The sequence below is a fragment of the Anabas testudineus genome, chromosome 12 (assembly GCF_900324465.2).
Source record: "Anabas testudineus chromosome 12, fAnaTes1.2, whole genome shotgun sequence".
Taxonomy (NCBI): domain Eukaryota; kingdom Metazoa; phylum Chordata; class Actinopteri; order Anabantiformes; family Anabantidae; genus Anabas; species Anabas testudineus.
This window is the reverse complement of record NC_046621.1, coordinates 6,226,774-6,241,322: the sequence shown is the minus strand read 5'-3', so window position 1 is coordinate 6,241,322 and position 14,549 is coordinate 6,226,774. Positions and strand designations below refer to the sequence as shown.

Sequence of the window (14,549 nt, the reverse complement as noted above, 5' to 3'; positions counted from 1 at the left end):
CCGGCATCTATTTAAGCAGATTCTGCAGAACTACACTAAACATGTTAACAATTTAAAATGATGAGAATAAAAAGGCAGTAATTTACAAATCTTAAACGTATCCACTAAATCTAACCCAGTTACAACAGCTCCATTATTTGCCGTTTTACATTCCCATATCTTCTTAATTATGAATTCCCCCTGTTCCAATCATATTTTGAGGAGCTTACTGACCCTAAGGCCTTATCACATTCATCATAGTCATGATCACAATTAGCCTTATTGAGCAAAGATGTGGATACAACATATATGACTCAGATTTATAGTGGCTAATTAGAAAAGACAAAGAAGCACACTGACATGCAGTACAGCATGAAAAAGGATGACAAGCGTCATGACAAGCAATGGTGCAAGGCAAACTAAAATCTAATCAGTTCATCGAATGGATATGTGAAACCTGTGGTGTAAAGTTGTGTTCTCATTATGTATTGTCGATGTTAAACAGTCTATGTGGACACAGGCACCAGGATGGAGACCAGCTGTCCCACATAATAAATCAACTAGAACACATAACAATGCAGAAAATATCCACTAATGTGATTATACAAGGGTTGATGGCCAGTGTCCCATCTCTGATTTTTTTTAAATGACACATTTGTTCTGTTAAGAGTCAAAGGAATGGTGGAGTTTGGTGAATTAAATAATAAACTAGAAAGTAATTCCTGCTGGTTTTAATTAGCTACTTCACACAGCATTTAAACATTCCTCGAAGCCACAGAATAATTCACTAGACATGAATTACTTCCACTTTTACACAGGTTATACAACTCTTAATATTGAAGAAGTTTATGAAATTGATTTTATGACTATTTGTGTATCTGTTCCAATAACTTGTCTGCTCTGTGCTCGGTGTCTGTGCTTTCGTACCTGCTAATTTCACAGGCCACTCGACCTTTCATTTCAATCACATCAGAGGGGCTGGCAAAGCCGAGGCGTCGCAGAACTCTCTTCCTGCACTTCAGTTTGTCCATATGTAAGACGGTCCGAGCTTTCTTCAACTCCCGCTTGGCTGTTCGAACATCTGCTGCAATCTACAACAGAAAACCAGACATGCTGTTAAACCATGAAACCACCACCATATGCAAATTAGAAAAGCACCTTCAGGGTTTCCAGAAAAGACTTGATTACTAAAAGCACTCTGAAAACTACTAGCTGCTTTGTGTTTGAGCTCATTTCAAACACTCCCTGTTGATGCAGTGGAATATTTGAGTCTGCCAACAAATGTTCATCTGCCTGCTCATCTGTCCATAACAATGTCCTTTATACATACAACATTTCCCCCTTGCTGGGAAACTCGGAGCCAAAGAAGCAATCACAATCAGAGGTTTTACCAGCATGCTTCATTGCTCAAGGCAACACTAATTTCTACACATTTCTCAGAGCCACTGTTTGCACGTGAAAGAGGGAGCAAAGTTTACACAGGTGAACCAAACGGCCTTGCACACATGAGCACAGAGAGATGCAACTGACGTGGTCAGGTTTGCTGTGTTAAAGGGTTTCTGATATGTTATTATAAGACTGACACTAAAAACTCATTTGGCAGTTTATTACATATAAATATACATCTCTAAAACTAAACTTAATCTAAAAATGATGGTCTTCATTAAGGGTGATTTACTGCAGGACTGCTGTATTAGATCATCTTAGCCTTAGCTTGATTTACCTAATAAAATTGACTATAGACTTTGTACTATGAATTTATACCGTTTCCTGTAGGTTAGGGTTAGATGAACTGATTAAAGTTTTTGGACACTGTTTGGCAGTTCTTGTTAGATTGTGCATTGCTCCCTTTGCTCATTCTAAATGTGACTCTACCATACAGGACTGAATTATTTGCTTCTCTACAGAGCTGTGCTGAAAGACCTCTGTGCACAGACTTACACCCACTAAACAAAACAAAAATGTGACCCTTTGAGCTTCTTAATCCCTTGCTCTATGTGATATTGTGAGGTTTTCTGTTCTGAGCTATAACTGAGGCCCTGTAGGAGTGACGTCTTTGCTTTCTTCCTGTGTTTGTCTGTATAAGTGTATATGACCAAAGTCAAGCTGTCTGGCAGGAAAACACAATGAAAGGTCACTGAATGTTATCTAAAAAAAAAAAAACGTAGCCAACATTGATAAAAAGGAAAGATAAGTTATTAATATTTAAGTAATAATAAAACCTGTAACCTGTGGGTGAATGTTGTTGACATTTAACTGGTTTCATGTGACTAAAACTATTTCTTACCAGAGCTTTCTTCTCACAGAGAGAATAAACAGATTCCAAGTTGGGGTCACTGTGGAGGGAGTGAGAGTACATGCGGTGCTCAAAGGCCTCCACCTTCTGAATTACTTTCTTTAGAGCAGGGTCTTTGATGCCCATGTCATCTATGGGATCGAGAAGAGGAACACCATCTGGGAAACGTTTCTGCACCTCCTGAGGACAAAATGTTTGGAAGCATAGAGCAACAATTTAGACAGTGGTTTCATTTGAGGTTTGCCAGGTTCATTTAGTCTGATCTTGTACCTGTATAGACTTGAGCATGAGCTGTCTGTTGTCAAAGGGTCTCAGGTCTTTGGGGATGTAAAGACGAACTGAGCTAATGGCAGTCAGCAGATGCAGCATCACTGGCACGACCTGGACAAAAAAAAGGAACCTGTTAAACCTCAAGTGAACAAAACTGATCTAGAAACTGTAATGAAAACTGTTTTGTTTAATGTCTACTTCTCATCACTGCACAAAGATGAAGTGATGAAAACTGAGCAACAAGCTTCATGTACGTCATAATATAATCATTTGTTACATCTTTGTTGCATATTTTTTTTTAATCAATGCACCAACGTCACCTCGGCCAAGAGTAAAAGCTTTTTTGGCATACTTCTTTTAATTCTTTCACTGAAATTTCCACTTGATTATTTATTATTGAAAATGTCCATGAAACAGGAAAAGGCTGTATTTGTGTTTGTGTGTGATGTGTCTTTTCGTGTTTGTTTCACCGACCTGCATCTCTCCAGTCTCCCCTGGAGCAGCAGGTTTAGCAGCCTCAGTCGCAGAATCTTTTACACTGTCTTTACTACAGTGAAGCAAAACCTCCACAACATAAAGCATCTCTGAATCTGTGCTCGCCTGAATGGGGGAAATACACATTAGTCACAGCCAAGTTTTAATACATGCACATGTGTGACAGTATCACTCACTTACCTTTACGTTTGACTTCTTACTAAAGTTTACAACAACTCCCCAGCCAAAGTCAGCATCTTCATTTTTAACCTGATACATTGCAATAAAGAGTCGTTAAGAGACGTATAAAAATCCATAATTACTATCACATCATCAGTCATGAAGCGTGTGAAGCTGTACCTTAACAAGTCGCCCAGGTTGCAAGAACGGCAAGCAGTACTTGGGTTTAAGGATGAACTCCAGTATCTCTTTGCCTAGTTTGGCCAGCTGCTGTCTGATTTTATAGTAAGTAACAACGCTCTCTTCATTAGGTATCTCAATGGTGTGATACTGCTCCTCCAACTTTTTAATTTCTGAACAGAAAGAACAGCAACAGGATTACAATGCGACCTAGAATTAGGCCATAACAGAACAGCACCTTTATGTAAAAGAATTTCTTAAACACTTTGTGCCCATTAAACTTTACAAAGAAATGTTGAGCTGCAGTAATTGGTGCATCAGGCAATTGAGAGAAAAGTATGCAAAATTAAAGCTTGTTCCAACTTTTTTCAAATGCAGATAATTACTTCTACAAATTTTTGAACAAGGCGCCCCTTTCTAAACAAAATGGGAATAGTGTAGCTTTATCTGGTGCACATTACAGTAAATTAAATATCTTTTAGACTCAAGATGTCTCCTTGGGCTGTGTTAAATTGTAACAGATGTTTCACTGTTGTTTACCTTGACATTTTACTTTACTTAAAAATATGAATCAATTAAGTAAAAAAATAATCGGCATTAGCTGAAGCTCTAATAAAATCATCCCAGACAATGACATTATAGTAATGCAATCATTGTAAACTTGCATTCACTAAAGCTTTCTAACAAGATTAGATTGATTATCTTTAGGAGCTTACTGCCACAGCACAATCCAGACACCTAAAATGCAGATATGACTGCAAGAGTAGAGTTTATTTAGACTTTACAACCCCTACAGCCTGGAGTGTGCAGATGTAAACTCACTTTCCACTACACCGGGCAAAGCTCTGTAGTGCTGGAACTGGTAGAAAGATTTCTCCAGCATATACTCTGGGTTAATCTCCTCCACACGCAGCAGGTTGAGAACCATGTTGTAGGTCAGATGGAACGCACTGTTCAAGGGGTCTGCTGATCCCTGCACAGCACAATAATAAAAAGAACAGACTGGTTAAGAACAAACATGAAAACACTTTAATCATAATGATACACAGCTGTGGTTAATTAGGTGTTTTCACAATTCTGTTGCAATTTTGCTAAAGGTGCCAAGAAGGTATGAGGTCTGTTTAAACACAGGCTGAGGTCTGCATAAACTCCAAGGAAGATTTAGCAATTGCAACCTCTGAAACTCTAGAACTACAGATATGTGTTCGACATCATTCCACAAGACACTCTGGGGAGTTGAGCACTGTGACAGCTCCAAGTAACAGTTCTACATTAGCACAACCTCCTTTCAAAATCTACATCTACATATTTATAGCAGCACAACTATAAATGTGTCAAATCAAAGACCTGAGACTGAGACTCTGTGGCTTCTCTGTGACTGTATGTGTCAGGTTTTGACAGAGCACCAAATGTCCTGATGATCCACAAAACTTACAAGTCACTTATGACAATTTCCATTTAATCGTTCTAACAAATTATCAGCAGAGTTTAATGATGGAACAGGGGGACCATTCATGTAGCACAAGAACATGCAGACAGCAGTTAAGAGGTTTGCAAAGATATGATAAATGAAAAATTATATGATCTTGCACTGTAGAACAGTACAGTACCTTGAGTAGCTGTTTGCCCACAGCTGGACTCATCTTTTCATCCACCATGAAAATAACTATTCCCCTGTCGTCCATTCCTCTCCTCCCAGCACGTCCTGACATCTGGATGTACTCACCTGAAGTAATCTACTCCACATGCAACCCCACCAGACATCAAGAAGAAAGACATGTTAGTGAATGATTTTTCTATACCTGTGATTTATACAAAAAATTTACTACTAAAAAAAAAGGTGATTTCAAATATCTAAATGTACAGAGTACTGACTAAATGTTCTATAATTATTCTTAGCCAAGAACTACTACTAACAGAGAAATGTAAGTGATGAAACTGCCTCATGGGGAAGAGATTCAATCCGTTCTCCACAATGCTCTGAGGACTGTTTCACGTGGCTCTGATTAAACTGCATATCTACTAGTCTTTCAGCAATAAAAAAATGCAACATAAGGAAGACATGATTATTTTTGTGTTGAAGTGATCTGATCAGTATTACAGGCATGCCCTGAGATCAGCTCTTGATTTGAAACACACTGTGCTTCAGGAATAAGAGTTGTGTCAAATGAAGTGTGCGAGTGCCTGCGTGGAGCTTTGGCACCGTCAGAGGCACCAGATGTAATTTCCTTTAGTCTCTTCAGAACCTCTGTGTGTGTGTTTGTATGGCTATCATTGTGAGGACCAGCACGAATTTTTAACCATTAGACTGATGAAATTTTTTCAAAGTGAGGACATTTTAGCCAGTCCTCACAATGAGAAGGGTGTTTAAAGAGCAATTGTGGGGTTAAAAAGTGAATTATGTCAATGAGTGTCCTCACACTGACTGCAATACAAAAATGTGTGTATGTGTGCATGAGAGAGAGAGAGCTGGACGCTTATGTGTATAAAATAAAGATGAAGGGTGCTTCTAAGTGATGGCAGCTCTACACACAGCCCCCAGCTCTTATAAACAATACGTGGCTGTTTATGTGGCGATGCAGGCTGCAGCACCAGTGAAGTCCTTATAAAGACCTCAGAGCAACACAGCTCCACGCTGCATGCTGGAGCTGTTGTTTTTAAGAGATGGTAGAGGAGGAGCTTTACTACCAGAAATCATTTGTTGCACTAACAGTATAGAAGTGGGAGATTCACCACATTTAGTTCACTAACTGGATGTTAATGGGATAATAATCTGCTCTATTTAAAACTGTGTAGGAAAAAGCAGCACTTTAAACTTCTCAAATACAAATAACTGACTGGTATATGTTAGGTGTAGGTGCAAGAATTAAGGTTGCAGCTATGAGAGATGTGAAAAGTGTATAGAAAGAAAAAACATTGACAGTACAAACTATGAAAGTCTCCGTTTTGGAGAGGAGCACAGCTGTAGTTTGTAGGAGCCAATGTGACAACAATCAAAATAATTTTTTCTCCTGATAATTTGTCTTTCCTGAATCACATGATAAAAACTGTGAGTGCATGTGTGTGTGTGTGTGTGTGTGTGTGTGTGTGTGTGTGTGTGTGTGTGTGTGTGTGTGTGTGTGTGTGCATGCGCGCTCTTACAAAGCGATGATTCTTGCCATCAAACTTGCGTGCGCTTGTGAAGAGTACAGTGCGAGCTGGCATATTAATGCCCATGGCGAATGTTTCTGTGGCAAACAGGGCCTGAAATGAAAACAGGAAGCATTTAAAATCTTATCTCGATATTGTGACAATGAAATTACATGATGCGTGGAGCTCTATTGTAAACAAAAATGCATGTTGAAAATCTGTTGAATGAGTTTTGTTCTTCATTAAAAAGCTATTTTAAACAATGGTGATTTATTCATTGGATAAATCTTGAGATACACTCAATAAGCAAATAGGGGTGCTTAAAGAAAAAGGGTTAAAATCTTTAGACATGCAAACGCCAGGTACTCGCATACAGATGATCGGGAGTCTGTTTAGTTTTAATAAAACCTTTACTACTTTTGTAGTGTACTTATGTGACTTGGTTAAGTCTCAGGACTCAGAAGCCATGTATATATTTATACATACACCTGATCATCTACATGTGAGTGTTTAAAGTTTCTAATGTTTAAAGTAACTGAGGCACAGCAACATATTTCTTGGCATGTCAGGTGGCAGTCCGACTGACTTTAGCCATGCATGAATTCACATGTTGGGGCAGCAGGAGTGTCTGCAAAAGTCTCCAAATAAATAAGGTAACTCAGCAGAAATGGTTGAACCTGGCTTAACTATTGCTGCAAAGCAATGTGACCTCATCCTTAAAGATGCTGAAGGGGCAAATCAAAGACAGGAAGTTCATATTTCTGTTAATAATAATAATAATAATAATAATAATTCAGTAACCTCAGCACATCAGTACATGACAGTGAGATGACTAAAAAGCTGCTATCATGAGGACTTATAAGTGTTGTGAAATCTTGTTTATGAGTAATAGAAATGAGCTACTGTGGTTGTTTTTCCTGAGATATTCTCTCAGTTGAACTCAAGCAGAGTTGGCATGGTAACAATTGTGATGTGAAAGCATTTGGATAAAGGCAGGTGGTCAGGTTTTTTGGTGCCACAGCCGAACAAGCTGAACATTGTTATGCTCAACAGGATCCCAGTCTTATTCAGACGTTAATGTTATCTAGTTATCTCTGAAGTCTCCCCATTTCTCACACACTTGCTGCAGATAATAATCCTTTATAATCATGCTGTCCTGGATGTGCCTTCACTTTGTTTGAGTCTGCATCATGTGTTTTTAGTTGTGCTAAACTAGCACGGTACCTTGAGAAGGCCTTCAGAGAAAAGGATCTCTATGGTCTCTTTCAGGATGGGCAGCAGGCCTCCGTGGTGGATGCCTATGCCCCTCTTCAACAATGGCAGCACATGCTCCACCTGAGGAACAACAAGCAAATTTGTTTTATTAGCAGTTGTTTATTAAAGGTTTGCAGACTGGTGCAAATTCTCCAGTTCATAAAATTACAGCATCTAAAAAAACAGAGAGTGGTAAAGAAATTCAATTCTCATAGTGGAAAAAGGTGATGCTTGGCTGGGTTTGCTGTTGCACGTACTGTAGTGGTTTACCCAACTATTACCTCGACAGGTTTTCCTAATGTGACTCAACACAACAGAGCAGCGTAACAGGAGCACAGCATTTAAAGCCTGTGTTGACATTATGTGTGCAGCTACATTAAGGCTGCTTTATTGTCTGCTCCTGGGAGAAAATGACTCTGAAGGAAATGGTGAAACTTTTTTTTTGGCAGCTCTGGGTTAAACCTCTGGAGTGAGAACAACGTGGATGTTTATGAGACCATCACGCGAGTTGTGAGAGCAGAGTGAGAGTGTCCAGTCCTCCTCACCTGGGGGAGTTTCTTGTCTTCGTCTGAAAGACAGTCCACTGCGTTGTTGAACACTTCCTCCACCAGACGTTTCTCATCATCTGGAACAAACAAATCGTGTTAACACCTTCTCTCAGCAGCTCTGAACATGTTCTAAATAACAGCACAATGGGCATTCCTTACATCCTGAACATGTAAATGTTAGTTTCTCCAACTCGCACACACTTTAGGGAATTTCTAAATATTTCAAATGTAATTAGTTTGTTTAGAATCTGTGTCAACTCAAATTTATTTTCTTCTGAAGACATTTCAACACAACTATTGAAATCTAATCTAATCTAAATCTAATTTCTTACTTGTGTTAATAATCCACCAGCTCATCCCCCACATCCAACTAACGACTTATTGTGGTGATCACATTGTGCTTCTGGGCATTTCTTTTTATGTGGAAACTTAGTCACAGGACTTTCTTTATTCATGAAACCATTCTGGGAAACGTTCCTTCTCATGTGCCCGTGCTTGTCACAAACCTAGACTTGGCAGGCTCAGTATTCATGGTTAAGGCCAAATGACCTATCTGACAAAGAGACTTGGGTTTATTAATAAAGCAATGCCACAGACAAAGACATTAATGCCAATGAAAAGCAAAGTAAGTCCATGCTAACATCTGCACTGAAATAAAAACAAGCAATAGCCAGGATCTCAACTCATAGTTGAGTCGAGTTTAAGAGCTCTACTTGTTGACCCTTAAGGCTGAGAACTTAATTACACCCCAATGAGTGACAGCATACCACACATACTTTTGCTATTTTAAAGCCATACCATGAGAGGGCCATGAATCTCAAATTAGTATGAAGCCACAACAAATCCTAGCATATCCCAAAAGAAAACATCCTCCTACAAGCTCCGATTTTGAGTGTATTTGGCCAATTTATTCATTCTGTTCAAAGGAAAAGAGCTGTTAAACAATAAGGTGTGTCATTAAGGATCAAATACCATAAAATTACACAGCTGCACAGCCAAAAACTACTCGGACTGCATCACAACAACACAATGTGGGCCTGCGAGTCTTTGAAGGAACCAAAACCAGTACTTCTATAAGTTCTTCACTCTGTCTGTGGTTCAGCACCAGTCGGTCCCCTGACTCCAACGCAGCTCTGCCACAACACAAATGCTGCCTAGAAACAATTTGTCACAGCCGGGACAGAGAGAGAGAGGACTCTGTCCTTAGTACTCCAAATCAATTTGAATGGAGGGATGGCAGCACCAAGCAGAAATAGTAGAAAGAGAGTAGTCCATCTCCTCATGATAATGACCTCCACATCAGCAATTGGCCACTTGACTTTTAGACTGAGACAATAAGAAACTTATACTAAAGGTTAGATTTGTCCCATTGTTCATTTCAAGTAGCTATTTCAACTAAATTTGTGAAACTTTTCCTGTCAGTCACATTATATCATGTTTTTCTTGACCTTTACGGCTGCTTTTACTCTACAACATCTGCCTCATTTTATAAGAATGTCAGTTTGTTCAATAAAATTCTCAGAACACATGAAACTGTGGGAAATGAGAAATTATCTTTGGCAGGGTTTTTACATTTGTTTTTCTTTTTTTGCTATGTGGATGAAGATTTTGGCTGCATTAACAGAAGAAAGGCCTTGAGTTTTGGAAGAGTTCAGCATTAAAACAAACCTCCTCATTTTTAAAAATGTCACAATACAGGAAAAACAAACCAGGATGAGGGAAGAGAATGTTTCCCAACTACGACTTTATAAATATGTTGTATTTCAGTGAGAGAAGCCTGAAGCAGGAGGATGGGAGCCAAACTCAGTCCACTGCTGGATTATCTCCCATCATGCAGAGATTTGTCCTCATGAAGCAACTTTACTTATCCACCAGCTGTGCCAGCACAATAAGCCATATTCATGGCACTTGCTCAGTGGGGATGATTCATTCAGCTCAGCCCGCCAACAATTTAACATTTTGGTGAGAGGTTTCACTTGGCTAGTGTCAATACCTCCCCAAGTATCTCAGCAATTTGTCACAAAAATGTTTCTGTTTTGGCATTTGACTGTGCAAAGACAATCTGCTCACCATTGAACCAAAATATGCTCATTGTTTAATATGCTTATAACTGGCAGATGCATCTCGTTTGCAACATTCAATGGTAGTCGGTCTCTGTTTACTTAGTTAGCTTACTTAGTTTAATATCATAGATGTAAAAAAGGAAAAAATTCTCAAGTTAGAGAAGCAGGTTTTGTACTGGACTGTTTTAAAGTGTGAAGGTGAGCTGTCTGAGTGCTTTGTTTACAGACTTGCTGTCACAAATTGACTATTCATGTATAATTGTATCTTGAATTGAACTGAATTAAGATGTCTGGCATCTTGATTCAAAAATGTCAAATATTTTCTTCTTTGAAAAATTTATGTTGATTTTCTTTTTACCCACTAATCAACAATTATGTTGTTTCAGCTCCTGAAAAAATTTAAATAATTAAGCTATAAGTCATCTTAATCTGAAACACACACAGTTTGAGTTCACTCTGGAGAGGGAAAAAAAAGGAAAATGGATGCGATCTCACGCAATAACACATCACCTGCTAATAATATACAAGTTCAAAGGTCTGACGTAAACCTTTTACTATGCACACATCTTACAAAACCACCAAGACTACTTTGCTATATATAGCTATTCAAACTGAGTATTACAAAGTACAAACAATCAGTCCAGTTGAAGTTGCTGAATTACTACTCATGTTGTAAATCTGCCCAGAGTGACAGGTCAAGTGTAGGGTTGTAGAGAAACTAATTATACCTCTGTTAAAGTCCAGTTTGGCCACCTGCAGAGCGTAGGCCTCACACTCTTTCTTGCTGAAGCTGAAAATTATGACAGGCTGGAAGTTCCTCTCCATGATCATCTTCACTATCTTGAACACACTGGATGGACCTGAGGAGATCACATATGTGAGCACACAGACATGACCTCTGATATGAATTACTAAAGCGAAGATGTTTAAAGGTTTTAACTTAGACACACACCTTTAGTGCCTCCTTTCCGTCCTCTCGGATCCCACTTGCCACCGCTGCTACTCCCAGAATCCCCCGTGTCTCTTAGCACCTGCATAGCTGTGTTGAAATTGTCCTCTCTGAAGTCTCCCTGAAGGAAACAGACTCATTAGAACAGACCAGTCAAGTGCAGTCAGGTCACAATTGACATTTCTCATCCAATTCCACCTCCATAGGATGAAAACAGCAGTTAATTATCTGTATTCTTTCATTACTCTGCCAAACTGTCTAGTTATGTGCAGTTTGTTGGTGTTCTTACGTTCTCATCAACCACCAGGTGGAGTCCATCTCCCCCTGCTGGAAAGATGTAGTGTTGCAGTGGAGTGGGGCGGTAGTCTGTGTACACCACATGGCAGGGCTAAAAGAGAAATAAATAAATCAAGGACAGTGAACTAATACTCCCATATAAATTAACAAACACATAGAAATATAATATCTGCTAACAATATCCCACCTGCTTATGTAGGTGACAAATCCATTCTGCAAACTGTCTGGCATTTGGGATGGTGGCCGACAGGAAGACGTAATGCACATTGTCGGGAAGAAGAATGATAGTCTCCTCCCATACCACACCTCGTTCTGTAAAACACAAAAAGTCGATTGGTTAGCAATACAAAAACATAGTAGTGACTTTTCTTGTTTTTAAAGTGAGGGGGTGGGCATATATTAATCAAAAAACAAATGAATGATGAATAAATAAATAAATAAATAATCAATCAATCGAAATCATGTCTGTGTCGTTTATATTGTGTACACACCTGCATCTCTCATGTAGTGGATCTCATCAAAGATGACCCACGCCACTTCCCTCATGATCTCAGAGCCTCGGTACAGCATGCTCCTCAGAATCTGTGAGAAAAAAAAGGAAATTTGCATCATCATTAGACCAATCTAATACTAATCATTACGACAATTATGCGATCTAATAGCTCTATTGATGACTCTTTCGGATGTTAATGTCTCTAACCTCTGTTGTCATGACCAGGCAGGATGCAGTGGGGTTGATGGTGACGTCTCCAGTCATCAGACCCACGTCTTGAAACTCTTCGTACATTTCTCTGTATTTCTGGTTGGACAGAGCCTTGATGGGGCTGGTGAAGATCACTCTCTGTTTCTCTCTGAGAGCCAGAGCAATGGCATATCTGCAAGAGGAGGATATGAATGTAGATGAAATCGCATATATGACATTAACAAACTAATAAAATTAAACTCAAAGTTACCACTGTGTTACCCAAGACGATTACAATCACCTTTATTCCAAATAAAGGAAAATGCACTGAAAACTGTAGTGAAAGCTACAAATTTACACAGTGATGGGTTTGTTGAGGATACTCACTCAGCACAGACAGTCTTGCCAGCAGAAGTGTGTGCAGACACAAGCACAGACTCATTGTTGTCAATACATAAGATAGCCTCACGCTGGAAAGGGTCAAGAATAAAAGGGTACTCCTGCAAAACGAGCATAATGAAAACAAAATGATTATCCCAAAACTCAATCTTCCTTTTATAAAATTGTTAAAAGTAAACTTATTTTTAGTCTTCAAGCCAAACGCTTAGCAAACATGCATGTTTATTAAAGCCATATTCACTGTACTGAGGAAACAAACTGAATAAATCCCAAGTGAAGAACTCATCATACCTTGGCTGCTTTACCCACTCGAGGTTTCAGTGGTTTATATTCATCACTGACAGGCAGCGCAACCTGTCAGGGAAAGACCCAGACTTTAATAAAGTTTTGAACTGAAATAGAAAAATAGACTTTATTTGAGGTGCATTTTTTGTTTTTACCTCGTGCGAGCATCCTTCCACTGTCTCGACTTGCTCCACTTTCACTTGTGGCATAAATTCGGTGAGACTGAAGCAAAGAAACAATCTGTTACTTACTTTCTCTTACTTTAAAGGGCAGAAAGTAAAGATTTGCACTCAGTTGCCAGTTTATTAGGTACATCATGCCTTGAACACCATAACCTTCACAAGGGGAGGATTTATTGTGGGGCTGTTGTGGAGCGACAACTTATGTACAAGCTCCTCTGCACTGTCCACCAAAACTAAATGCACATGCATGTATTTCTGCTACCCTCCAACACTGTGGTTGGTACTTTATAACAGTCTACAGCAGTAAAAGCCTGATGAATAAGTAAGCGGTATACCTAATAAACTAGTGTCACTGAGTGCATGAGCTTAACAGACAGTTACAGGCAGTGTACAGTATTCAAATGTACTTCATCCTACTTCAGGTCATTAGCGGAGACTGCTTCATATCGAGGTTTCTTCCCGAACACCACCTCCTCTCCACCATCACTGTCTGCTTCCCTCTTAACGCGAGCAGATGGACCAGCATCCTTGTCGCTGCCATTTTTACCAGAAGCTTTGCTGGAAAAGAGAAAACCACAGGCAGATGTAATTTGTACCAACAGTTATCTAAACAGTCTGTAACCTTGAACATCCCAATCTCACAGGAAACTGAACTTAAGTAAAATGTTGACATATTTTGTTGACGTTTTCCCATTTTCTTCTACTTCAGATATACATGTGTTTAACTGACTGTTAAAGTTATTTTCAGATTTCAGATTCCAAAACATTTTACATAAAACACACTTGACAATCATATATTAATCATACTTTACTAAAGATTTACAACATCAGATTCATACCTTAGCAGGTAGTAGCCAAGATTTAGCCAAGTAAGTTTGTTTCAATTGATCACTCAATTAACTGCTGCAACTCTACTGTAAATAGTGATATAGCCATCAATAGGCATATGTCCATTACAAAGAAACTGTGTTAACGTTAACTTAAATGTCAATTATAACTCAGTGACACTGAATCACATAATGTCTTTAAGTTAACAGCTATAAGCTACATCGTACACGTTATCTGCTGTTTCACTAACGAGTTAATTCACAAGTTAACTAACGCTAGCTAACTTAGCTCACCAGTCAGCTAATGCTCGGACTGTTTCACTGTCTGGTACCAACGCACATGATGCTCGCAGTCCGGTAAATCCCGGTACTTATTGGTTTAAAACGCCAAACATGACCACGTAAAAACACAAAGGCTTACCCCGTTTCTGGAGCCACAGAGGGAGGTATCTTTTTGCTTGTGGTGGTTTGTTGTTCATCGTCAAACACGCTGAACAAACCGTCTCCAAACGCGTCTGCCATGATTGTTAGGGCCACACTTCCCACAATCCAACA

The 14,549-nt window shown here is 39.2% G+C and overlaps 1 protein-coding gene across 1 annotated transcript in view; it reads right to left on the bottom strand.

Annotated features, from left to right (window-relative positions):
- The window catches only part of mtrex (Mtr4 exosome RNA helicase), an 18,331-nt gene extending 3,782 nt beyond the window's left edge, over positions 1–14,549 (bottom strand). Inside the window, exons 1-22 of the mRNA XM_026353865.1 lie at positions 14,416–14,549; positions 13,585–13,725; positions 13,141–13,207; positions 12,992–13,054; positions 12,689–12,801; positions 12,320–12,494; positions 12,111–12,201; positions 11,807–11,931; positions 11,612–11,710; positions 11,326–11,443; positions 11,102–11,233; positions 8,308–8,387; positions 7,733–7,843; positions 6,521–6,622; positions 4,990–5,115; positions 4,202–4,352; positions 3,380–3,552; positions 3,221–3,289; positions 3,020–3,145; positions 2,546–2,656; positions 2,267–2,455; positions 907–1,070 (exon numbers count right to left, since the gene is read on the bottom strand). Of these exons, the coding sequence (XP_026209650.1) occupies positions 907–1,070; positions 2,267–2,455; positions 2,546–2,656; positions 3,020–3,145; positions 3,221–3,289; positions 3,380–3,552; positions 4,202–4,352; positions 4,990–5,115; positions 6,521–6,622; positions 7,733–7,843; positions 8,308–8,387; positions 11,102–11,233; positions 11,326–11,443; positions 11,612–11,710; positions 11,807–11,931; positions 12,111–12,201; positions 12,320–12,494; positions 12,689–12,801; positions 12,992–13,054; positions 13,141–13,207; positions 13,585–13,725; positions 14,416–14,516 (2,627 nt within the window). The 5' untranslated portion in view covers positions 14,517–14,549. The remainder of the gene's footprint in view (positions 1–906; positions 1,071–2,266; positions 2,456–2,545; positions 2,657–3,019; positions 3,146–3,220; positions 3,290–3,379; positions 3,553–4,201; positions 4,353–4,989; positions 5,116–6,520; positions 6,623–7,732; positions 7,844–8,307; positions 8,388–11,101; positions 11,234–11,325; positions 11,444–11,611; positions 11,711–11,806; positions 11,932–12,110; positions 12,202–12,319; positions 12,495–12,688; positions 12,802–12,991; positions 13,055–13,140; positions 13,208–13,584; positions 13,726–14,415) is intronic.